The sequence below is a fragment of the Adiantum capillus-veneris genome, chromosome 9 (genome assembly GCF_014529385.1).
Source record: "Adiantum capillus-veneris isolate H3 chromosome 9, ASM1452938v2, whole genome shotgun sequence".
Lineage (NCBI taxonomy): Eukaryota > Viridiplantae > Streptophyta > Polypodiopsida > Polypodiales > Pteridaceae > Adiantum > Adiantum capillus-veneris.
The window spans coordinates 22,937,806-22,963,887 of NC_140939.1; the positions used below are offsets into that span (position 1 = coordinate 22,937,806).

Here is a 26,082-nt window from a genome sequence, read left to right on the forward strand (position 1 = left end):
TTGAGGTCATCCCATAACTTCCTGAACAATTCAGTGGTCAGACCATCCTAGCCAGGGGACTTCTCCTTGGCAAGAGTTTGTAACACAAGAGAACACTCATCTTCAAAAAAGGCCATCTCAAGACCATTAGGCTTCAGGTTGGGGAATTTTCCTATTGACACTCTCGAGCAAGGTCTTTCTGGCTACATTCACTTCTTGAGAGCGGGTCTATAGAAGGCAAAAAATACCTCTAGCAAGACTGGCGGACGTATACTGCTTCTAGAAGCAGTAGCCAACGAGTTACCATAGTAGCCGACACTGCACACTCAGTCACACACCAGTTTGATGGCCTATAAATAAAACTCGTTACTCATTTTGTAGGATTGTTGATTCCCTAGAATCCTTAGACACCTACATTCTGAGAAACTTGTGCTTGTTGTATCACTTTGTAATAATTTGTTGTTCTTTCTCTCTTTCTATAATTCCAAAGCTAACTACTCGCAAACCTGATGCTCACTAGTTGTAATCTAAATGTTTGAATGCAATCCCAGTTCCAGTCTCAATTACAATCTCTTGTCTTTTCAGTTCCAGTGTTTTGTCTTTTCAATTCCAGTTCTGTCTTCCAATAGTTTGACCTGCTACTGAATATTCTAACTCTGACATCTCTAGTTTTAAGTACCAACTTGGAATAGCTCTCTAAACACATCTAGCTCATTCCATTTGGCGATCACTGTGGTTTGAGCTAAGTTGCTCTAGGACAAATGAACTAACATCCAACTGGTATTAGAGCTAGTGTATGTCCACAATGCCACCTAGATCAAGCACAAGAGGTCGACGAGCAGCACCTTGCTTTACGGAAAACCAAGAAAGAGTTAGTCCAATTCTAGAGGAGACTGAAGTCAACAAAATTCGACTCTCAAACACCCTGGGGGAATGAAACTGAGGTCGCTCCAAGAGGGGGCATTGCTGATGAATCAAGGGATTTGCAACATTCCAAGCATTCTAGGCATCGGAGAGTTGAAAGGGCTACATGGAGGAATAGATCTCAAAGTCAAAAGAAAACTGATGAAAGTGATAGGAGTCGGAAAACTCATCGCTCATCACACAAGAAAACTAAGAAGAGAGTAGAAGATACAGTCTTAGAGACAAAGACAAAGAACTGTGAGGCTGATACTGATCACTATGACAAGAAAAAGTCCCTCAAACACTAAAGGACGCAGCTAGGAAATGGTATCACCATTACCCCGCCTACCGACTAAGATCGTATCACAAGCTCATTAAAGCCTTTAATTTGGAATACTCAGACAATAGAGGGGATGAAGAAATCTTTGTGAGCTTGATAAGATCACGGAGGGAAAATTGTTGGTCAAAAGTTATGTAGGAAAAATAAAACAACTAACCAAACAACTGCAAGAACCACCCTTAGAGAAACGGATGGGAGCTTCATTTCTGAATGGCTTTTAGAGTAAGAAGTTAAGGGAGAAAGAGGTACCATCATCGATAAAGAAATTCAATGACCTAGTACAAAGAGCGCTGAAATTGGAGCAGCGGTAAAAAAGGAGAAGGGCCATAGGAGAAGACAATCCAGTGATGTTGAATCCTCTACTGAAAAGAGTTCTCGATCCACTTCCAGTTCCAATTCTTCTGAAAGAAAACCAGATGAAAAAGGTAAAGCTAAGAAAGGGTCTTGAACCAAGAAGGTTGAAGAAATGTCCATACAAATTGCTGAGATAGCCAAGAGTGGGAACAACAAAGGAAGGTTTGAAAGGATAAGGGTAAGAAGAAGATTGCAGATGAATGGCATGAACAAAGGGATCATTCAATTAAGATCATTGAATACTTGTTAAGGAAGCTTCTAGAAAAACCAAAGATTTTAGAAGCTCAAACCCTTTAGAAGATACCACACTAGTCTTCACAACCAAGAAAGGAGAAAGAAACAGATAGACTAGAGGAGTCTATGATTGCTGCAGTATAGATCTTGTGTGATGAAACAAGGCAAGTCAGAGCGGACTTGGCGGAAGCTGGAAACACTATTCTGGGAAAGAATCAAGAGCATTCATCACAGAATCAGTCATCAACCAAAGGCAAACCAAGGGAATGGAACCGTGAAGATTCTCAGGAGGAGAAGTCTTTTGGTTCGGACAGTGGCAACTCTGGCAATGAGCAAGATGAAATATATGTTAAGGTTTGTGAACGAATTCAAAAATTAATAATGTAATTAGATGACATCCGATGCAAATTGCCAGAGGCGGCCAACTTCATCAGACAAAAGAGAAAAGCCAAGGCATAGGCTAGAATAGTGGATTTGGTAGCCATCTAGATGATGAAGTTTCAATGATCCAGATCAACTATAAGCTCAAAAAACAATGGAAACCATTATTCGGTGTCATTTAGGATGGAGGTGATGGAGTGAATATTCTTGACAAGCATCTCAGACAAAAATTGGAAATAACTGAAATGAAGCCAGCTCCATTCAAAATAAGGATGGGCGATCATAGAGTAGTCCAAGCCACTAGTATTATTGAAAACATGCAGATAAGGGCGAGAAAAGAGAAATTCAAAACCAACTTTCTAGTGTTGGATGTTCAAGGATCCTATGGTATGTTTCTGGGAAGACCATGGCTCAAAACTGATGGGGCCATACATGACTAAGCAAACCAAACATTGATGATTCAAGGATCCATTAGAAGAATTCAGAAAGACAGACAACACCAAGACATGGAGGAAAGCACTGAGACCAAAAGACTTGTGTAAGAATTACAGAATGAAGAAGATTTAGAGGATGCCAGCCTCCATGAATATCTTTCCCTCAATAGAGATCGACCTCAGTGCAGTATTGATGGACAAGAAACATGTTGAGCAAGAAAAGTAGCAACACCTAGAACAATTTCTTGAATTGAATACTAGACAAAGGTCAATCCACATTGATGATTGATTACCAAATCAGTCTACTCCAAAAAAGCTTAATTTTGTGACCAAAACCCAGTTCAGTAAATGATTCAGTTGTTGATGAAGAAATTTTGGTAGTATTGCAACCAGATGTTCATAATGATCTACTGGAAGTCAAAATCCCATTTAATGACTCTGCTGCTGGTATTTGGACAGATAAGGAAGCAGAGTCATTGGCCAAGAGAAAGAGAGGTGAGAAAAATTGGTTGCTTCCAGATAGTCAAGAATTAGAAGAATGGAATCTCGACTTAGAGGAGAATTCCATAATGATTAAAATCAACAAACATCTAAAGCCAGAGATCAAGGAAAAGGCCAAGAATCTATTCCAAAAATACAAAGACTATTTTCCTACGAACATCATATTTCCATATACATGTGGTAGTGATGTGTGTGAACACACTTAGGACCACCGGGGTATTTTTTCCCTCACTAGGAGGTTTTTCCCCTCGTGCATTGTATATATGTCCACATCACTCAAGGGATAACTTATCTCTCCATTGAACACTAATTAAAACACTCTCTATTATGTGCCTTGAGCTTTCCTTGTCTTCTCCAAGCTATGTGCGTTTTCCTGAAAGTCGATAAATCATGTCCATGTGTCACATAGAGCCACGTGCACGTGACATCCTCTCTTGCTTAAGGTGAGGTACTTCATGCACACCATAAGATGGTCTAGGATAAAAGTTCCTCCTAGATGATGTCCTCCACAGTGCCTTTTGAGAGAGAGGCTGCCTTGGGTGATGTCTAAATGTCCAAAACACAAGGATGGTGATGATGCATCTACTCGCAAACAATCTAATGTATCATGGATCATTGATGCCCTTGTTAGCTAACCGAAAAACAATAACCTTTGCTACCCCAACTCAGATGGTGTAAACTGAACTTCATCCGGGGTGGATGCTTGTAGATCGAATGGCTAGATATGCAAAAGTCAATGTCCACAAAGGTTCCCAGCCATCCTATGCTGCCCCTACGCGGGAAGATTGGCGAGAGCAATGTGGAATGGGAGATAAATATGGATATGTCCTTTGGAATGTCCACAAACCATGGCAAGTCCTCTGTATGATGTCCCATGAAACCACCAAGCAACTCCTCAAAAATAACGGCTCCTCTCGGGCTTTGATTAGATTTTGATATTGTGGAATCTATAGATGAATCCTCATCTCTACAACGGATGTGGCTACTGCAAATAAAGGCTCCCAATGCTTGCGTAATCCCACTGTGGCCGCCTTGGATTGGAACCCTCTAGCTTTGCATTGATGGCTACCGATTGCTAAGTAGATGTTGATGGTGTGGACCTGATGTGCTGCCAAAGATGTGTATAGATCAATGACGATGCAATGCCTCTTTTGGAATGATGGAGTTTTCCAAGCAGATAGGAGAGATCGTTGTTTACACAATGCCAAGACTCCAAAGCTAAAAGGCTAATCTAGACGGCACCTTCCTTTGTTATTATAGGCCGCTAACAAATCTTAATACTCGTAAATCAACATCTTCATATTTTCAATGCATGTGTTCAATGAAACGATTTGCCATGTCGAAGAATTGATGACTACAAATATCCATCCTGAGATTTTGTTATATCGACATAGTTGAGCATGCACACCAAGTCTACTACCTGCTCACAGGTGCACCACAACTATAACCCCCGATATACTATCAGGTGCAATGGAATTGAAATGGTGAAGATCTAGTTTTACACTTCCACAAATCCTTCAATTTCTTTGCTTGCGTTAGTGATTCCTTTTTACTTCAATGATGGTTCCTTTTACTTTCCCGTGAAGAGAGTGGATGAGAGAATGCAATAGAGATGTGTAGAGGGATAGGGAAAGAGAGAGAGAAGAGAAGAGCGACACTCGATGGGGTCCCAACCAACCCTCATGGGCCCTCCACACCGTTGCGGATGTGGTATTTGCTTTTGATTACGTAAATGCAATGCACACACAATGAAACACCTCAATATGGACTCTACTGACTCGAACGATGACAATCACCGCGGTAACTCCTCAGGTTGAAGCACCTCGGGGCTGATGTGATGCACCTTGGATCCTTCTCAATGTAGGATTGCAGATGGCTACCAAGGGACTGATTTGCACTCTCAACGTGAGAGGAATGCAGGGCTGAAAACACAGATCTTGATTATGCTGATGATGGATAGAAATGGATCTCTCGATGAAGGCGAGGAAATGGCTGAGGTGAGGACTCAATGGGTTGCCGAAGTAACGGACCGCAATCGTGATGGGCTAGCGCTAAAGGATCTTGCACCACCTTGTCGATGATGGATTGAAAATCAAAAACACTTGCCTAGTTTGCAAAGAAGTTGTAGCACTAGGGTTGAAACTATCGCACATCTCACCATCCCAAAATCCGGTCATGCTGAAATGGCTCGTTGGATTCCTCTAACCTAGAACTACATGCACGTCATGCCAGATGTCCACCATAGTTTAATAACATCTGTCAAAATGCATATACAAATCATTGATGCAAGAGGCTTGCAAAATTGGGAAACACAATTGTCCGGACATGCAAATCCTAGGAAGAGGCTCACAAAATTGCCGGTACTAATCCTCCTAGGAATCTAGAAATTCCTATCTAAGAAGAAGGAAAAAACTGGCTCTGGAGGTCGATGAAGCATGCCCACATGGCACACAAAGCCATGTGCATGTGACACCCCCTCTTGGTTAAGGTGAGGTACTAGACCGAACTCCATGCATGCCATAAGATGGTCCAGATGAAGTTCCTTCTAGATGAGTCCTCCACGGTGACTTTTGAGAGAGAGGCTCCCTTGGGCGATGTGGGAATGTCCAAAATACAAGGATGGTGATGATGCATCTACTCGCAAAAAATGGATTGCCTCTTGAATCAACGATGCCCTTGTTGGTTACCGGTGAACAATAGCCTTTGCTGCCCCAACTCAGATGGTGTGAACCAAATTGCAAACCGCATGGATGCTCAAAGATTGAATGGATGGATATGAAAACACCAATGTCCACGAAGGTTATCGGCTAGCCTATGCTGTCCCTACATGGAAAGATTTACGAGAGCAACACCAAATGGGAGATGAAGATGAATATGTCCTTTGGAATGCCCATGAACCGTGGCAAGTCCTCTGTAAGATGTCTCATGAAACGGCCAAGTAACTCCTCAAAGATAGAGGCTCCTCTTGGGGCTTCGACTAGATTTCTGTATGATGGAAGCTCTAGATGAATCCTCATCTCTGCAACAGATATGGCTGCGAATGTCGGCTCTTGATGCCTACAAGCTCTTGCGGTGTTGCCTTGGATTGGAACCCTTTGGCTCCGAATTGATGGCCAACGATTGCTAAGAAGATGTGGATGGTGTGGACCTGATGTGCTGCCAAAGATATGTACAGATCAATGATGATGCAATGCCTCTTCTGGAATGATGGAATTCTCCAAGCAAATGGGAGAGATGGTTCTTCAAACAATGCCAAGACTCCAAAGCTAATAGGCTGATTTGGATGGCACCTTCCTTTGTCGTCATAGGCCGCTAACAAAATCCTGATGCTCGCAATCAACATCTTCATATATGCATGCCTTCAATCATGCGATATGTCATGTCAAAGAAGTTATGATTGCAAATATCCATGATAGGATTTCTTTGTGTCGAAGTGATCGAGCGTACACACCAAGTCAACTACACTCTCGCAGGTGCACCACAATTGTAAGCCCTGGTATATAGTGTTCACATTTCCTACACTCAAGGCGCACGGTCCTACGCACAATGGCATGTCTTTTTGATGCTTGGACCCTTCTCGATGTGGGATTGCGGATGGCCACCAAGGGATTGATTTGCACTCTTGACGTGAGAGGAATGAAGGGATGAAAACGCTGATCTCCAAGATGTCAATGATGGACAGTAATGGAGAACTCGATGACAATGAGGGAATGGCCCAGGTGAGGACTCGATGGGCTGCCAAAGTACCGGACCGCAACCGTGACGGGCTAGCGCTAAAGGATCTCGCACCACCTTGTCGGTGATGGGTTGAAAATTGAAAACGTTGGCATAATCTGCAAAGTAACTGCAATGCTAGGGTTACATCCGCAAATCATGGGCTGATCTGCTCTCCAAACGGTGGCTGGTCTGTAGGCTTAAAACGCTACGCTAATGTGTGGCAAAAACGTTGAGTTGCCTTGCTCCTCAAGCTACCTCAAGCCTAGGTAGGGCAAGTTTCCACCAGGTTTTCCAACAAATAAATCAATAAATTGATTTATTTTAAAAATGACCAGGGGTATCCAAACCGGGTGAAACTATTGCACATCTCACCATCCTGGAATCCGATCGATGCCAAAAATGGCTGGTTGGATTCCTCTAACCTAGAACTAATGCACATCATGCCCGATGCCCGCTGTAGTTTAACAACATATGTCAAAACGCATACAATACAAATAATTGATGCAAGCGGGTTTCAAAATTGGAAAATCTAATCTAATGCACTTGTTTGGACATGCAGGTCCTATAAACAGGCTCACAAAATTCTCGATACTAATCCTCCTATGGTTTTAGACATCCCTATCTAAGAAGAAGGGGAAAAATGGCTCTGGAAGTTGATGAAGCATGTCCACGTGGCACACAGAGCCATGTGCACATGACATATACATTGTTTGCATTTCCTACACTCAAGGCGCACAGTCCTACACGCAATGACAGGTCCGGTTGTTCCCTGAGTGAGAGAAGCATCCTTGGGCGAAACTTTACAACACACACTCAAACACTACAGAGAAAAAATTTAAAGATTAGCGGATTAGTGCAAAATCTTCAAAGCTCTGATACCAATGTCAGGTGCAACACAATTGAAATGGTGAAGGTCTAGGTTTTACACTTCCGTAAATCCTTCGCGTTAATGATTTCTTTTAGCTTGAATGACTAGCTTGAATGATGATTCCTTTTTTCTTTCCCTAAAGAGAGAGAATGAGAGAAAGCAATAGAGATGTGTAAAGGGAGAAAGAGAGAGAAGAGGAGAATGACACCCGATGGAGACCCAAGCAACCGTCTCAAGGACCCCCCACACAGTGGCCGATGTGGTATTTGCTTTAGATTGCATAAATGGAATATACACATATGCAATACCTCAAGTGCAGAATCTACCGACACGAATGGGGTATGTTGCTGCAGTATCTCCTCGAAAAGAAGCACCTATGAGACTGATTTGATGTAGCCAATATAGACCTTTGATGTAGGCTACATATGGCACCAATGGCAATTGATCAAGAGACCAACAATGTCCCAAATGCGAAGATCACATTGACTAAAACTATCCGCGCCAAAACGCAGCAGATGTAAGGTTCTTTATCTCTTCTATACACCAACGATGTCTTTAACAATGGGCTGAATTTGCAGCGATGTGGAGTCACCTTCGAGGAACGGCCTGAATTGAAGAGATCTAATGGGTTGAAATCTGGCACGATGAGTTGGGGGCTGGTGGATAGTCTTGTTCGTGACAAATCTTGCCGCCAAGAAATAGAGAGACTTGGCTGGCTGAGATCGCAAGCAACAAGGGTTTTGGGTGACCAATTCTCCAAAATGCCAGAGAGAGGGAAAGCTCATGATTTGCCTTTTTGAGGTCAACTTAGCTTTGGTTTTATAGTAAACTTATTGTGAGTTGAGCAAACTATCCACCAACCCCACAAATTAAATCATTAAATGAATTAATTTATAAGTTTTGGACCAGGGCTTAGTTTCGGGTAAAAGTACAGTCTACTGCACATCTACCGATCGGGGAATCTGATCGATGCAGGGAATGGCTCGTTGGATTCTCTAACCTAGAACTATATGCACGTCATGCCAAATACCCAATGTAGTGTAATAACATCTGTCAAAATGCGTGTACAAACCATTTATGCAAGAGGGTTCCAAAACTAGTAAACCTAACCTAATGGACTCGTCCGGGCATGCAGATCCTTTAAGGTTTTGGGATAGTTTCCCAAGACGTTAAAATTCTCTTCTTCTTTCTCTTCTCTCTCTCTCTCTCTCTCCCCCCACACACACGGGCGTTCACACAAGAAAACTTACATTTGGATAGAGCAACGGATGATTTTGAATCAAAGTGGAGGATTAAATTCAGCAAGGAATGAATATACCTCCTCCGCCCACGTCCCCCAGTGCACCCACAATCGAAGCCCGCCACGGAGCCTAAGCAACATCTCCAGTTGAAGTTGAAGGTAAGGGACTGAACCTCTACCGGCCCCATATTGGGTACCATGCGCAACACTGTCTGTGTGTCTGTGTGTGTGTGTGTGTGTGAGAGAGAGAGAGAGAGAGAGAGAGAGAGAGAGAGAGACAGAGAGAATTCCAATGCTCGTTGGTTCCTCAAACAGTTTGTGGTGAACAGTCACGACCATGGTGTGAGTACGGTTGGGTTGGATTGGACGCGAGTAGGTCTCTGCAATTTTGGTATGATAAAGAGTGTGACTCCTACAACAAGTGATGAAATCACGAGGCCTGCCAAGATGAGATTTTAATTTAAAAAATTTCTTTTAAATATTCCCTCTACTCTTTCAATTCTTTTTGGTGAACGAAAAAAGCATTCATATCATGTGCCAACTATGAAGCTTTGCTTGAAGAGATTTGATTTTTGTGTCACTATTAGTTGTGCTGCATCATCTTCACAGTTCACACAAAGGGAAGGCGAAAGATGCTCGATATAGAGTCAAGCATAATTCTTTGCAACGAAATGACACTGTCACCCAATCAATCTGTGCTAGCCACACTTTTGGCATCATTGGTGTGTGCACACTTTCACCAAGGGTCATAACAATGTTACAATAAAATGGAGAGATCTCTTAGGGTCATGTACTCTACTGAGCAAAAAAAGATTCAACAACAAAGAGCTACACAAAAACTACCAAGGGTTAATCTATACTATTATAAAAGGGGGAGGGATTCTGGCTCCCTCCCCCAGACACGTGTCGCTCCCTCCTCAGTTCGGCCAGTGTGCTCTGAACCCAACACGCTCAACGAGAGAGAGAAGGCCTACGCGAAGTGAGAGGAAGAGAGGTAGTCGAAGGTCGTCAGCAATACTAGTAATCATAATGAACATTCCTGTCTACAATTCAAGATTTTAAGATGAAAACATCCCAATAGCGGTTGTAATTATGATCCCTGGATGTTGTCATGGCTTAACATGAGCATGACAAAACCTTGTAATTTTTTGGCCTGCTCAATATAATCCACTCACAATTGTGAGTTTTGCAAAAAAAAAAAAAGATAAAAACATCCCAATAGTTTCAAAAAATAAATTTATGCTATACAATCGATAGTATTGATGGCATGGCCAATGTGTGAAGCAGAGGTAGTCCCCCCCCCCCCCCCCCCCCCCCCCCCCCCTCTCACACACACACATCACTCATCAATCACTAGGCTATACAAACTACCATTGGAAGACAGTTCTTCTAGCATGACTAGTCTTGTTCTCTAGTAGCCTTCCCTAGTCCCATATGTCTAGAATATATATTTTCTAGAACACGCATCAAATTGACTTTTTTTGTGCAAAACTCACAATTTGTGAGTGGATTGTATTAAGCAAAACAAAGAATATGCAAACCAGTCTTGAGCTCAAGCCAAGCCTTGAGGTGCTGATGATTACAAAACAGATGTCTACTGCCTCTCATCGAGGCTAATCATAGTCGATGAACTATAGTTTTAGGATTTTACTCCTCGCAGGTTGACAACATAGCATGGGTAGCCCTAGACCAATCTTTCGAGTCTTGCTTGCTTCCAAGCGTATAGATCATCACTCTACTTTCTTGTGTAATCTCTAAGAAGCTTGCTACATCAAGGTCTGCCTCAAACACACGATGATTCCTTGTCTGCCATATATGGTGAAAGAACAAGTACAGATAAGAAGAGTAGGGCTTCCCCTCTTCTTTCCACTAAGGAACATATCAGTCTTGAAGAACCTGATTTTCCATTTCCTTTGAATCCACTTGCAGATTTTTCCTATTAGGCCTCTGATCGCCTGACATTCCATGAAAAGGTGGGCCTGATATTTAGTAGCTATCCTGCATCCCAACTAATGATCAAAACTAATTCCTCTTTCTTGGATCTTTACACCCATCAGTAGAGCACCCCACATCACCTTCCAAAAAAATATCTTCATAAACTGCAACCACTTTGGCTTTCGAATGTTCTCCATGACTTCCTCCCACCGTTCTTTTGTCCATTATCTCTTTCGTATTTTGTTGAGGGGCTAGACCAATTATTCTTGTGCATTAATGCATGATAGATGCCTTTAGAATGGGGCTTCCAAAAACGACTACTTCTAGGCCATCTCCAAGCGTCTCACTCAAACCTGGATTCACAGATCGGCATTACAACCTTGTCCAACTCTTTTATCACTTTGTTGACTAACAATAACTCATAGCCATTTAGTTGATATTGGGTTGCCATCCAGTCAATGGTTTTCAAGCTCTTACTGTTACCATCTCATAAGTGAACAAGACGGTTCAAAAGCTTATTACTCAGCAGTTTCTATACAATAGGGGCTTTGTGGTGGTCGTAGAACTTTAGCAAGCTAGGGGGACATGTGCAAGATGGAGTTCTTGAAGTACATGGTTTCTTCCCCCCACTCCAATACTCCATCTTCTCTTTTGGACTTACTTACGAGTTCCCTTGAGATGCCTCTTAGACTTAGGCTAGACCACGTCGGGGCTAAAAGTTTGTCGTGAAACTCTACCCCTTTTCAATTCCCACTTTTTGAACCAAATTTAGCTACATCTATCAAATCCTTGGTCATGATAGACCAAGCTTGGTCCTGTTTAGCCAAGGAGATCATAAATTTGGTGCACAGGGCCTCATCATGGGCAACTGGGTTAAGAATTTCAAAACTTGGTCCACTGGCCGAGTGACTGGCTCCCATTTGGCCCACTACCATAGTCTAGAGATTTTTGTGTTGTTTTTCCATAAAAACCTTTTTACTGGTTTTAAGAATTCTTTCCAGTGATACTTAGCCATCTTGAGAAGTGGGTGGGTGAAGGCAATACAAGGGAGGATAAATGAATTTATCACTTTAATCCGGCTCGGGAATGGAAGAAGATAATATTCCCACCTTCTCATTTTGGTTCTAACTTTTTCAAGAACCCAATGAAATCTTTGTTTGTGAGTTACATCCACCCCAAAGGGGGCTCCTAGGTGCCTAAAGATATTCCCATTTGAGACAATCTCCCCTATCGAATCAAAAGGGTCAAAGGAGTCACTTTTTGACAGGGAGATCAACCTTGACTTCTCTATATTACACTTGGAGCTCGAGGCCACGAAAAACATTTGCACCATCACTGGAAATTTCCTAAAACTTTGGGGACACTCTTTCAAGAAGAGGAGTGAGTCATCTGCAAAAGCTTTGCCAAGAGCTGGTCATTGCCCGATAAAGTCAAGCCTTATATCTCCGCTTGTGCAGCACTGCCTTCAAGCATTGTGATTAGAGTATGCAGTCTGATTGCAAAAAGCAAGGGAGCCAGGGGGCATCCTTGCTTAATAGACCTTTTGACCTTGAAGGAGCCCACAATTCTATCATTAAACAAGAGCTCTGACTGGCTACTATCACCCAAAGTGTGAATGAGGCGACATAGGCAAGGCCCAAAGCCTAGAGCTTCCATGACATCTTCTATGTATGACCACATTATTCTATCATAAGCCTTGTCAAGGTCAAGCTATAGCCATGAGAGAGAGAGAGAGAGAGAGAGAGAGAGAGAGAGAGAGAGAGAGAGAGAGAGAGAGAACTCATGTTATGTTTCCCTTTGGTATTATAGTCTAGCTCATTGGTTCTATAGAGAGAATAGATTTGTAACACCTTTTGAACCATGTTCACTACATCTCCTCAACAAAGTGTTGCATCATCAATTCTATACACCATCAATTCTTGTTGCAATCCACTCTCTAACTACATCTTGCACCAGTTAGTAAGTCATCCGCATTTTTAAAGTTGTGGACTTTTTAAATTTATAGCAAGAATATTGAGATCAACAAACATGTGTGTGTGTGTGTGTGTGTGTGTGTGTGTGTGTGTGAGAGAGAGAGAGAGAGAGAGAGAGAGAGAGAGAGAGAGAGAGGAGAGAGTGGGAGCACAGACAAGTCATCAGTTGGTGGTTATGTGCCACTCACTCCTTGGATTCAAGGCATTCGTAAATTGTGAGTCACCTACCATAACTAGCTCATGCAAGCCATCAATCATTAGTGCAAGACAAATGCCTTGACTCCTTAGTCATATGTCTCAATCATTTAAAAGGAAACCAAGTTCACTTTTTAGGACCAAGCTACCAAAACAATCTTCACGGACCTGCTTCCACAACTATATTCACTTGGCTGGTCGTGTACTTCTTCTACCGTCGTCGACGTTGGATTAAAAATCTTACATGTCGCCACTGGCCATCAATAATAAATGTCATTTGCTGCCCACCGATCGTTGACAACAGGGATGTGTCATCATTTCATCGTCTAGCCCTTGTCTATTGCCACCAATTACAATAGCAAATTGAAATTATCCACTCAGAATGGTTCACGGATGCACCACCACTTCCAACATTAGTAGTGCATCATCCATGAGGGGTTGGATGGGCTGGGAGGAGGGAGAGAGAGTTGTGTGTGAGTGTGTGTGTGTGTGTGTGTGTGTGTGTGTGTGTGTGTGTGTGTGTGTGTGTGTGTGTGTGTGTGTGTGTGTGTGTGTGTGAGAGAGAGAGAGAGAGAGAGAGAGAGAGAGAGAGAGATTTGGTGGTGGGCAGAAGGTTATGGTGGCCACATACCCATTGGCCAATACTACGAAGTTCATGATAGCAACTTGCAAGCTTGGAGATTTTCGCAATAGTCATCACAACAGTTTGGAAACGTTGCAATGACGTCCTCTACTTGGTGGCTCTGCATAGCCCTACCATGCCCCCTCAACTATTAGCAACCAGCCAGCTATATATTGCTGCAAACTTTCATGCCACCCTAGTAGCCCCTCATTAAGACCCGCTCTCGTTTTCACGTGGCCACCACTCGGCCTCCCTAGGGACTAAGTGACACGGGCATTGAGGGGATGGGATCTACGATCCTTAGGACTATATGACACAGGCATGGGGGCATGGGATCTATGGTGAGAGCATCGAGCACTGTAGATCTTGTCGGCACTGTGAAAAGTAATCTCGGGTACAAAAAGTAATCTTGGGTATCCGAGATTACTTTTTGTACCCGAGATTACATTTGGTCACATTTGGTATAAGAGTAATCTCGGGCCCATACCATCACAAAAAACGCGCGGTGCTCGTGGTAGGACATGGGAGTCACAAAGGTGAGGTCAAGGGCTTGAGGCTCGGGTGCGAAGTAATCTCGGGGGCCCGAGGTTACTTTGCCATGCACGAGATTACTTTGCCACGATCTACGGCTCTCCTTCATCCCACTGTAGACCCTGGGGACTAAGTGACACAGGCTTCGGGGGACGCTTTATAGATTATTGTAAATGGGAGGGGTGAAATGCATGATGGACAATTGGAAATGACATCTTGCAAAGAGCCTTTTACTGTCCTTGGTGCCAAAGATAATGAAGCATGATTGGATGCTCGTCGAGCATCAGATGGGTGCTCCCTCAACTCTATAACCTAGTGCATTTTGAAATGCAATAGGCTGGTTGCTCTCTAAGTCGAAGAGTCATCCATGCAATCTCTTATGTATGCCGGCATCTATGCAATTCTCTAAATTGATGACTCTTCTATACAATCTCATGGGTCACACCTAATAGATTCTATATAAGGGCTTTCCTTCTTCTTTCAATTGCCTCTTTCCCCCCTTCTCTTGGAGACACAGACGACAAGCTTGACTTGTTTCTCTCCATCTCAAAGAAATGAAATTCTTTCCTCTCTCTCTCTCTCTGTCTCTCTCTCTCTCTCTTACCCAGCCACTATGTTTTAAAACGCAATAGAATTTGTCTCTCTCTTTGTCCCATTCAAGACCAAACGCAATGGGTTTTGAGACATCCAAACCCACTGTGTTTCTTGAAACACAGTGCTTTGGGATGGGGGACGAGAGAGAGAGAGAGAGAGAGAGAGAGAGAGAGATAGAGAGATGGTAGAAGTGGCCTATCACCCGACATTTTCTGGGGTTCTCCTTGCTTTGACAATGATGGCTGCTATGGTGGGTTCTTTGGCATGCCAATTGCCACATTGCCAACTTTGCATTCGAACATAGCATAAGTTCCAAATAACTCTTCAGCTATTGCATCATCCTCAATCCTCCATCACAACTTTACTACAAGATTGATAGAAAAGGAATTTTTTTTTGCACTTCATGCTCTCCATCAGTTTTTCTTGGAGTGGGGAAGCAGTAGCTTGTGTCTACAAAGCCACATGGCTATCAATTGGAGGGCCTTGAAATTTTTAAGGTCATTATGCGGCTCCAAAATATTTTCAAGGAAACTTTGGTTTCATTGATTTTGGATTCCAATGTTTGTGATGCCATAATGAGTAAAAAAGCATTTCAAGAGATGTTGTTTCAACACTCATATGATGTTGATAAAAGATTGGAAGGCCGGTGTTTGATATCTACAACTGATTTGTCCTTTGGAAGCAAAGTATACATGCTACTCAAAGAGAGGCTTGTATAATCCAATGATTAGATGACATGGTGTACTTATTAGAGAAAAAAATTTGACAGGAAATCACGATGAGATGACAAAGTTGTGTATCTTAATTTTGTAGTCTTAGTGTTCTTTGTTACTGGTAAGAGGTTACCTAATGCATTCTGTTTGCCACATGCATTGTCCCAAGACTCAAGGATGGAGGCTATGAGTGTCGGTGGTTCAGGCCTAGCATTCAAGTCAGTGCCTATCTCAAATAACTTTGGCGAAGCAAAGCTAAGGAACCTACATGACATGCAATTGAAATGTGTAACTTTGTTGTAAAGTGGATGGCTAGTGGCTCACTTCTACAGACTCCATACAAAAAATTATATATGCTCGCTTCATTTTTAGAGAGAGAGAGAGAGAGAGAGAGAGAGAGAGAGAGAGAGAGAGAGAAAGAGTCTAACCTTGGTGAGCTTACAAGCCTTTAGTGCATTTGGAAGGTTGATCTACAGGAGCCACTAATGATGCATAGTGTTAGGGGATCTCTAGTGGGCTCATTGGGGAAAATTTGGACTGGGGCCCTATAAGGATGTTTGACTTTGTCTCTCTTGTCCAAAGTGGGCAACCCGTGCTAAATTCCATGATCGCTTTTTCAAAACCCTATCAACCAAAATATCATTTGAAAGATCTTAGAAAGTAGGTTCTAAATCCCCAAACTCCGACAAATTTGGAGTTTATATGTAGAAGTTGTGGACTCTCCACTGAAGGTGAAATGTGGGGAGAGATTCCATTTACAAGATGGAGTTGTTACATCAAAAAATAGAATCTTCTAGAATATAAGGAATCTGATGGCATGCTATATATCAATGGATAGATTCAATGAGTACATTCTAATTTCAAGACTTTTGACGAGTTTTGATTTCATTTGTAAAATTTCTATAGTGCACCCTTATTGGACAAGAGAGAGAAAGTCAAAGTCCTTATAGGGCCCCTTTGAGAGTCCAAATTTTCCCTAATGTCTCAATAGAGCATAAAATAGACAGTCAAATCAATGGTATGATGAACTTTAATTGCAAAGACTATGCCCTCTACACAATGTAGATAATGAAGCTTGAATCTAAAGGGCTTTAGGACGGTCACTAGTGGATTCTCAACAAGCTCAAAGCATACGTGGTGTGGTGTGTCCAAACCGAGTGTGTTTTAAACCATGGTGGTTTTAGAGAGAGAGAGAGAGAGAGAGAGAGAGAGAGAGAGAGAGAGAGAGAGAGAGAGAGAGAGAAAGAGAGAGAGAGAGAGAGCTATCATCTACTTGCATGTAGGACAATAGGAGGCCAAATCCGACCAATGATGATGATGGTAGATGAGTTCAATCCTTTTCCACTTTCCTCTAGTTGCAATCAATGCCCAAGACAATATATTTAAATTTTGGACACAAATTTTCAGAACATGGGCCAAGAGCATGTTGGTATCCAGTTGGGTGATGAGACATGGGGTCAAAAGTTTGAATCCAATGCTTGAAAATGGAACCCAATGTTGCATTGGTGTGACCAAATAATGTTCCTCTAACTTTGGGTTGAAATGAGATTATGCCACCATCATGCCACACCCTAGCATAACCTATACATTCATTGCGACTTCAAGCTTTGCACAAGACTTTTTTTATTTCCTATTTTTCACGAGCATTTGACAAGAGTCCATATCATGACTTGTAAGATGCTACAAAAGATTGACCAAGATATGATCAATAAAGGACATGGTTGGTTGTGAGTGTTGATCTTGATTGCATAGACGTGTTCTATCTTAAGGAGTGAGCATGAAAATTGAAGTACAATGATAGCATATCTAAATTCTCCCCCTTGTTCCATGCTTAGGGTAAAACTAGGTGAGCCAGGGGCAGGGACGGACATGCAATCAAGGGGTGCTATATTTGGATGTCTACTAGCTTATATATAGCGAGGTTGGGTGGAGAGTTGCATAGTCTAGTCCCCTCTGGTCTTAGATTGTTCTAGGCCCTTGGCCTGCCCAGTCTTACCCTAGGCATAAGAACTTGGGTATTGTTTTTTCTTGCCAAGAAGATACTTAATTAGTGTTTTTTTTGCCCTACAAGTAAAAAAGAGGCTCCTTATATGCATCCCATTTTCTTTCAAAGGTACACCAGAGCGAAAAACTATCAAAATAAATAAGTGGTTTCCAAGCATGGAGGGAGAGAGAGAGAGAGAGAGAGAGAGAGAGAGAGAGAGAGAGAGATTGGAAAAACCCAAAAGGAAAACAAATACAAAAAAGTGCCAATATTCTAGCTCGTAGGACCTTGAATTCAAACTAGCATCAAGATAGCACTAAGACATGAAATTTGATTGGATCAACCTCCACCTAGGCTTTTTCTCTTGGTGATTCAAATGTTTTTCACTATGAATTTGGTGTAATAGAGATATCATAAGCTACATATTGTCACTCTTTCTATTGTATGTCATGTATCGATTGTGTTTTTTCTTTGTGTGTGTTTGTATGTAAGAGAGAGAGAGAGAGAGAGAGAGAGAGAGAGAGATTTACTACTTCTAAAGTATTCTTACAATAAAGAAGATTCCTAAATCAAGATTCTTCCAAGTGACCTATGGTACTACAAAGAGTGTTAAGCAGGTTGTAGATATTCATATTGTTATAAACAGGAGCACAGAAGGCCCTCCAAAATACCCAAAACAACATACTGCAAAAAAGCTGCATACCTGCCAACCATCCTTGCACATAATCTAGGTTGTATGCAATAAGAGAGAGACACAGAGCGGGAGAGAGGAATTGAGAGCGTGGAGGGGCACCTCCTAGAGCGGAGTGCTATGCCGTCACGGCAAGAGAGAAGAGTGGAGTGGAGAGAAGAATAACGGAGACACTGGGTGCAATCTCCCCACGTGCAAGAGTGAGCATTTTCTTCTTGCACGTATTTACTTTTGCGTGAAAGCATGTTAACCTGTCGCGCTTTTTGTGCTAGTTAGCAGTTTCAAGTTAGCACATCTTCAAAAAGTTGGGCGTCCGGTAAATTTTTTACAAATAATATCAAAATTTGTCGGAGGTTGTACATTTGGATTGCTTGTTTCAAGTGCTTTCTATTGATATATCATATGTCATAGATCTTTGAGACGTAGCTCAAGTTATTGTACTAGTTAGCATATGTCAAAATTGTGCTAGTTAGCATTGTCCGGGACATGAAAAAGCATGACAAGTTAACATGCTTTCACCCTTATAGATTTGCTGCACAAATTGAGTACAAACTGACCGACAGGTCATAAATGGCCAAAGCTCATAAGGAGCACTTGAATAATCAAATATACATAAATTGACAATGTAATATCCTTTTGCATAATGCATTAGCTGCTAACTCTTTTTCCACCTATCATATGTAGTAAATAAATGATTATCAATTACCATTACATACCTCTCCATTGGAAAGCAATTGTCCTCAGTTTGCAAATATAAGAATCTGCAAACCATACTTGTCAAAAACAGTGATTAGAAATCTATGTCAAAAATAGCACATAGTAAAAGAAAAAATTAATGAAACTAAACACCGTTGCTTATGCCTTCCGTCATCCACATACTACCTATTCTAGTGTCCCATACCACTAGAATAAGCAGTATATGTCATACCCTGATAAATCAGGATATCATTGGTCACACTCATCATTCAATAAGTCAATTCTCATCAATGTCTATTGCAATTCAACACATATTTAGGAAAATAGGGAAAAATTCACACATTTGGGACGATTCTTTGTGTCTCATGGACTTGAGGTAAGGTTGTATTGTACTAGGTTGTTGCGCATATGAAAACTGAGATACAATGTTTAGTGGATGCTTATGAGTCTGCAAGATCCAATATGGTCCATTTTAAACAAACATACTATACACTAGAGTGTTTTTGCACATGTTAGTTTACAAATACACACTCACGCACACGTGTTCACACACACACACACACATGCTCATGCACCCAAAACAAAATTTTCTTCCCACACATGCTTCATTTGATAAAACAATTAAAATGTAATTTGCAAGAAAAACTTGAGTGACGAAAGTGAAAAAAAACACCATTCATATTGAATAAGATTTCTTGAGGATTACAAAGGTGGGATGCCATTATCAATGTTGATAATGACCCTAGCTATAGGTGGACTAATTGGAACCATTGCTAGAAGATTACAAAGGTGAAAGGCCAATGCTAAGTGATCATTCCTCTTCATTTGCATTGACAGTTGATGGTGCCTCATGTTCATCAAGTCTCAACCGACTCTCTTTGGCCTTGAGGATTATTGCCTTTGGAATCTTGATTTTTTCAGGAATTTGTGCACCCTTGGTCTTCCATGCCTAAATGATGCAGCTAGTGTCTTCCCAGCGTTGAGGATCATTGATGTTCTCTCTCCAATACTTGTTCCAACAATCCTTGTAAACCTCCACATCACTTGCATTCTTCTTCTTTGAAATTGGTGCCCAGTATTGTATCTTCACTTGAAGATAGGTTGCCGAGTCATTGTTTTGATCAATATCTGTTGCTGCCACTCCTAACCAAATTGGGTAATTTTCATCACAAGGTTGCACAAGTACAAAGTCTCCCTTTGCCACATCAAGAGTTGGGTTGAACTCCTCAGCAGGTTTGTTGCGCATTGGACCACAATAGTGTCCCTCGATTATATCAAGTGCTTCATCTAGACCATCTTCCAATGGAACTTCAAGAGGATGATCTTTATCACGTATACTCCTTGGCCAAAATTCATCAAATAAAGTGTTTTACTTTGTCCAGGGTTCTGCATAGCTTGCAAGAGATTCTCCCAGTACATAAGAATTGGGTTGATCCACCTAGCATACTCACTTTCATCTCCTTTCTCTTGCAAGTAATCTTTCCACCAACTAACATACTTCTTTAATCCTTCCATAGCTTTCTCACTATCTTTAACATACTCAAAGGGTGGTAGTACTTTTGGAACACCTTCAGGAAGCTTGGTTTCTCCTTGTCATTTCTGTTTCATAACACTATACCATTTTTGGGTAACCAATCCACATTTTTTAGGCTGTACTTTGTACTGCATCAAAGGTATTCCATCACTCATATAGAACCTAAATTGCAATGGCTTTGAATGACCCATTAAGCTATCTGCTCCATCATGTAAGAACCCCTTTACAAATCCTTTAAAGTCTTCCACCTTTTGTAGGAGAAAAGGTGCTGGATGCATGCTAACACACTCACTGAAGATCTCCATCAAATGTGGAAATGTAAAAATGGCTTGTTTTCTAAGATTCTTAGAAAAGCGACTGAACAATGCATCAATGTCTTCATGAGTGTGACCAACCATAAGAAATCCAAGCTGCATAGTGTCAAATACTCCTCGTGCAACCAACAATGATAGGTATGCAAACACATATCGATTCTTATTTTCTGAACCACAATTGTCAAGTTGCAACAACAATGTTCTTGGCAACCTCTTGAACCCAAATACATTGCCATCCTCCTGTACATGTGCATTAGTAGCAAAGATTGATTGCATCCTTGGACAATCATTTCCCTGTCTAGAAGCAAAATTCTCAGTGTCCACATTCACATTTGTGATTAGATCAGTCTCTGCCTCTTCATTCTGAGCACTCTGTTCCTTGTAGTACTGGTTTTTCTCCTTAAGAACTTTCATATGGTGATAGAGAGAAGCTGTAGACAAAACACAATAAAAGATATTTGTTCGTGGTTCTATGCTTGATTTTTCTAAGCTCAAGTCACCAAACATATGTTTATCTCTTCTTTCTAAGTTTCTTAGACATTTTGAGAGAGATGCAATTGTGAAGTTGGGATCACTCGGCCATAATCCCAATGCAAAGTGACCATAAGTTGTTTGTCCATGTCCATGAGTGAGCATTCCTATCAAGGATACTGGAAGCCTCTCAACTCCATTGAGAGATTTTGGAACTAGTTTAATTTGTGGTATAGCAGTCTTACTCTGGTCCATCTTGTCATGTATAATACACAAGAACTTGGTTGGATTCATTTTTGAAGAGCTCCTCCAAGCATAGTACAGATTTCTACAACTCATTTGTTGCAACATGTGCTCTTTCCTCTGGGCCATGTATCTAGCACGCTCCACCTGATTTTTGGTAGACTCCAGCTTGACCTTTATTGATGTGCAAATGTCACATTTAGAGAATGTGCTTGATTTTGATAAAATGACTGTGTTGAAGACTGTGTTCCACAACCTTGAGAATGTTGGCTGTGACAAGGTTTTGTATTCCATTGTGACAAGTGTGTCGTTTACTTCCCGCAAAAATGTCCACTTGTTTGTACATCGTTGGTAGAACATGTTGAGTTTCCCGAGTGCCATGCATGGTTGTCCTGGACTTATGTGGAATTTGATCTGAATTATTATCTATGAAGCCATGTATGAGTGCATTTTTCCATCTCAACATGTGTCAAGCTCTTCCTTATTATTCCAGTGTTTCCATGATTTCCATTGCATGCTCCATCCAAGAATTTTTTACGCAGCCTGTAAAATGTTGACTTTCCTATTCCACGCATTACATACCATGCTTTACTACATACCTTCTTTCCATCAAAAGTAAAGTGAAAGCATTCCTCTTCTTAATCTTTTCTATGAGCCATGCTCATACAATCCAATACAAATGTGCATCGGCTAGTGTAGCTTTGTCCCCAAAAGTCTGCCCTCGCTTGCATGATTTTGGATCTGTTTCCAATCTGGCAGCATCGCATCTCACAACAATCAATTGTTGCAACTTTGTGAATGTTTGCAGCATCACATTGTTTGTTGAAAGCATGAGCATTACCTTTTTTTTTCTAGGCCTAACTCTATGTACATAACTCCTTTTCTTACGTGTCCCATCTCTTATATCATAGTCACCGGCAATGGCATCCTGCTCTCTATCATTTTGAGTATGAAGAAGAAGACCTAGTTTTGTACTGGTGATACCTTCTTCAAAACTAGTTTCAGTGTTGTTATCTATGCCATCATCCTCATAATCATCACTAGAAGAATATAAGGTGTCAAGGGAATCTCCCGTTTCTTCCATGAGGAAATCTTGAATACCTTCAATGCCAGAAGAAGATCTAGTGTCTTTGATCAAGGGCTCACCATTCTCAAATGTGAGTTGCCTAGTAGGCCAGCTTACCAAATTCAAAATTGAAATATCACTTTGATGTGGATGCATCGAACCGTCCACGATCATGACACTCAAGCTACTCTCACCTAGTTTAGTACAGTTTATAGCCTCATATGGGTGGACGAACAATACCACTCCATTACCAAGTTTTGTAGATCTATTGTCAGCCCAAAGGATGACTCTTTTCTCTTTCCAACTCGATCTATCTATCAAGCCATCTTCTTGACCAACAAGAAAATCCTCATCTATTGTGTGAGATTTTCCTCTATCCATAACAATATTATGCAATGGCCATTTGATGATGCTTCCAACTACTTGAGACATGGTTCTTGCATCCATTGTGACGAATGGAATCAAGAAGGTGTCATCAAAATTTTCTAGTACATGTATCGCCACACATGTTGTGCCAATCAATTCAAAACCACAACGTTGAGATGCATCAATGGAATGAATAACCCCACGAGCTTTCCTTGTGGAACCATCAACAAGAAACACTGAATCACCTTGTTTTGGACCCTGCAATTTTTGAGAAAATCAAGAGATATCAGTAAAGTTGTATGTCTGAACATATAACTCAAAATTTAATGCATTCCCAAGATACACTCACAATTTTGGCAAAAGCTTGCATCCCATTCAATTAAGAAAATCTACACTGATCAATCCATGGAGGATGGTAAGAGGCTCCAACACAAGTTTGAGCCTGTATGTACATCTAAGTGCTAGAAATCTAAAGCTGACAAGAGTTGCAAGATAGGGACTATGTTACATTGCAGAGGCACCCATGGAATTTGATAGGAGGATGGATCCTATATGCACATCCAAGTGCTACAAATATATATCTCACAAGAGTTACAAGATGGATCTCGAGTTATATTGAATCAACCCATTGGGGATGGTAGGAGGCTCGAGCTCAAGTTTGAGCCTAAATGTACATCTAAGTGCTAGAAATGTAAAGCTGAAAATAGGTCCAAGATGGTGCCTAAGTTACAATGCCGGAGCATAGATGGAGCCTAAATGTAGGTCCAAGTGCTAGAAATCTATAGCTTAAAATAGTTTCAAGATGGATCTCAAGCTATATTGAGTCAACCCATGCAGGATGGTAGGAGGCTCAAGCTCAAGTTTGATCCTAGATATACATCTAAGTGCTATAAATACCTAGATAAAAAGAGTTTCACAAAGCCAAAGTTTCATAGAGGAAAGCATGGAATTTTGTAGGTGGCTTGATCTCAAGTTTGAGCCTAGATGTACATCCAAGTGTTAGAAATCTATACTTGTCACACGCTGTCAGGGGATTTGTGCTGGAAAGATGAGCCGGGAAGGCGCGGGGCCTCTAGCTGTGAGAGGTGTGCGGAAGAAAGTTGCAGCAAACACAATGAATGTAGACAAAGCTTGAAATTAACAACTTGAACAAGATCCTGAAGCTTGATTATCATTAACAGTACCGCTGCTTACATTATTTAAACTCCTTCCATGATTAGAGTGGCTTGGAAGCTTGGATTAGTGTGGCTTATGGTGTCTTTGATTAGATTGGCTATGGAAGATTGGATGAGAGTGGGCTATGGAAGCTTGGCTTAGGATTAGAGTGCTTAAAGCTTATGGTTTCCTCCCCGCTAATACAGCAGAGTACGAAAACTTGAATATCTCCTAATCGGTGCAGAATTAGCCTCTGTGCGTGAGACGCAAAAATGTTCAAAACGCCCTTTTCCTTTTGCTACTGCGGGTTGTTTTCTCCAGAAACCTGTTTTATGAAAATTTTACAAAATAGGAATTTTTCGGCCTCCCTCATGCAGAGATGTGAAGTCTCTCACACACTTTCCTTTTTACCACTGACCACATGTCTTCCTCTATTCAAGTTTCCTTATATGTCCTAAGAGCACTTTCACATGTAAAACTTTATCTTGAAACATAAAATCTCTACGCTTAGGCCTTCATAACCACATAAAGCATACACTTTCTGGATCTCCTTTCTTGTTCTCGAGCCCTGGTCACTGCTCAATAAATGTGTGATCTTCACATAGACTTTTTCTGCTTCTCTTTACTCTTTTTTCCATCGTGGAAGCGGAGTGGCACGACAACGGGTTGCAAGATGGAGTCCAAGTCACATGGAGGCACTCATGGAATTTGGTAGAAGGCTCAAACTCAAGTTTGAGCATAGATGCACATTCAGGTGTTAGAAATCTACGAGCAACGAGAGGTGTGAGAAAAAACCCAATCTATGTTGAAGTAGCCTTGAATTTGGAAGGAGACGCAAATTGAAGTTTGAGCTACATTATACATTCAAAGAATTGTAAGGTGGAGCCAAGGTAATGATGAGCTTTACATCAAACCTAAGTTTCCTTGAATGACCTACCAAAAGAGTCGGAGCTTACAAGAAGGTGAGGCCTCAAAGTAGTTGCATGAGTGGCTCAAACTTAAGTTCGAGCTTAGTTAGTCATATAGTTTTCTTTTAGGATAGGACATTAGTTTGAGTATAGGTGGCCTTGGAGATTATGCAATGACAATTGAGCCTTGATGGACATTAGAAATACAATGAGTTTTTTTTCTCAATTGTTTATGTGTAAATCGATTCTTGGTGATTATAGTCCTAGTGTTTTACATGTTGCAGCAGGACAATTTTACATGCAAAAAGGTGCCACGAAATCGGTTAAGCAAGAGGGTTTGTGGAGGCGGGTCCCTCACTCATTGATCCTAAGATGTTTTAGCCAAGGGAAGTCAAAACTATGTCCAACTTGTGAGTATTATTTTTCCAAAACTCTCAAAAAACTAGTTCTAGACACCCCTAACTTTGTCGAATTTTTTGACCCCTGAAACGCCGTTTTTTTAAAAAAAAACTGTTCATAAAACAAGTTTTCTGAAGAGGGTTTGTTCAGAAAAGCGTAGAGCCTCTCTCAAGCTACAGGCTCATAAAAAAAAGTTTTGCAATCGGACTCCGCATGTGAAAGTTATGCTGATTTTCGTGAAAAGGTTTTTTTTCCACTTCTTTTAACCATCATAAAAACCATTAGTTTTGGTCCACACATGTGAGTTTGCTAATCTAACCTTGGTAGGGTTGGTGAGAAAAGCTATTAAAGACTTTTTATTGCTTTTGAAACCTTCTATATTATAATAGGTTTGGATTTTCGGCCCCACAAGGCTCTATTTCACACCTCTATATTAATTCTCTCTCTCTCTCTCTCTCTCTCTCTCTCTCTCTCTCTCTCTCTCTCTCTCTCTCTCTCTCTCTCTCTTCTACATTAAAACAGGGTTTGGATTTTTGTGCGGATTGTGAAAAAATCGACGACGATGTGAGAGGTACGGTTCTTTACTTTCCCATCTCCCTCTCCTCTATGAATCTATTTGCAGTCCCAAAATGCTCTACATTAACTCTGTGTGTCTGTGTGCATGTATTTCTCTTTTTGAATGCATGTGAAGATCTGATATAGCAGTGGAGTCTAGATTTGGAATTTGAATTTCAAATTTGA

General features: G+C 41.2%; 1 protein-coding gene and 1 pseudogene across 5 annotated transcripts in view; one reads left to right on the forward strand and one right to left on the reverse strand.

Moving 5' to 3' along the window:
* The window catches only part of LOC147450215 (uncharacterized), a 120,484-nt gene extending 111,166 nt beyond the window's left edge, over nt 1-9,318 (reverse strand). For all 5 annotated transcript variants that reach the window (XM_086520675.1, XM_086520677.1, XM_086520676.1 and 2 more), the window contains exon 1: nt 9,030-9,318. In XM_086520675.1, the coding sequence (XP_086376801.1) occupies nt 9,030-9,151 (122 nt within the window). In that variant the 5' untranslated portion in view covers nt 9,152-9,318. The remainder of the gene's footprint in view (nt 1-9,029) is intronic.
* A 5,747-nt stretch (nt 9,319-15,065) lies between these two features.
* On the forward strand, nt 15,066-15,817 carry LOC147450217 (uncharacterized; annotated as a pseudogene).
* The last annotated feature ends 10,265 nt before the right edge of the window (nt 15,818-26,082 follow it).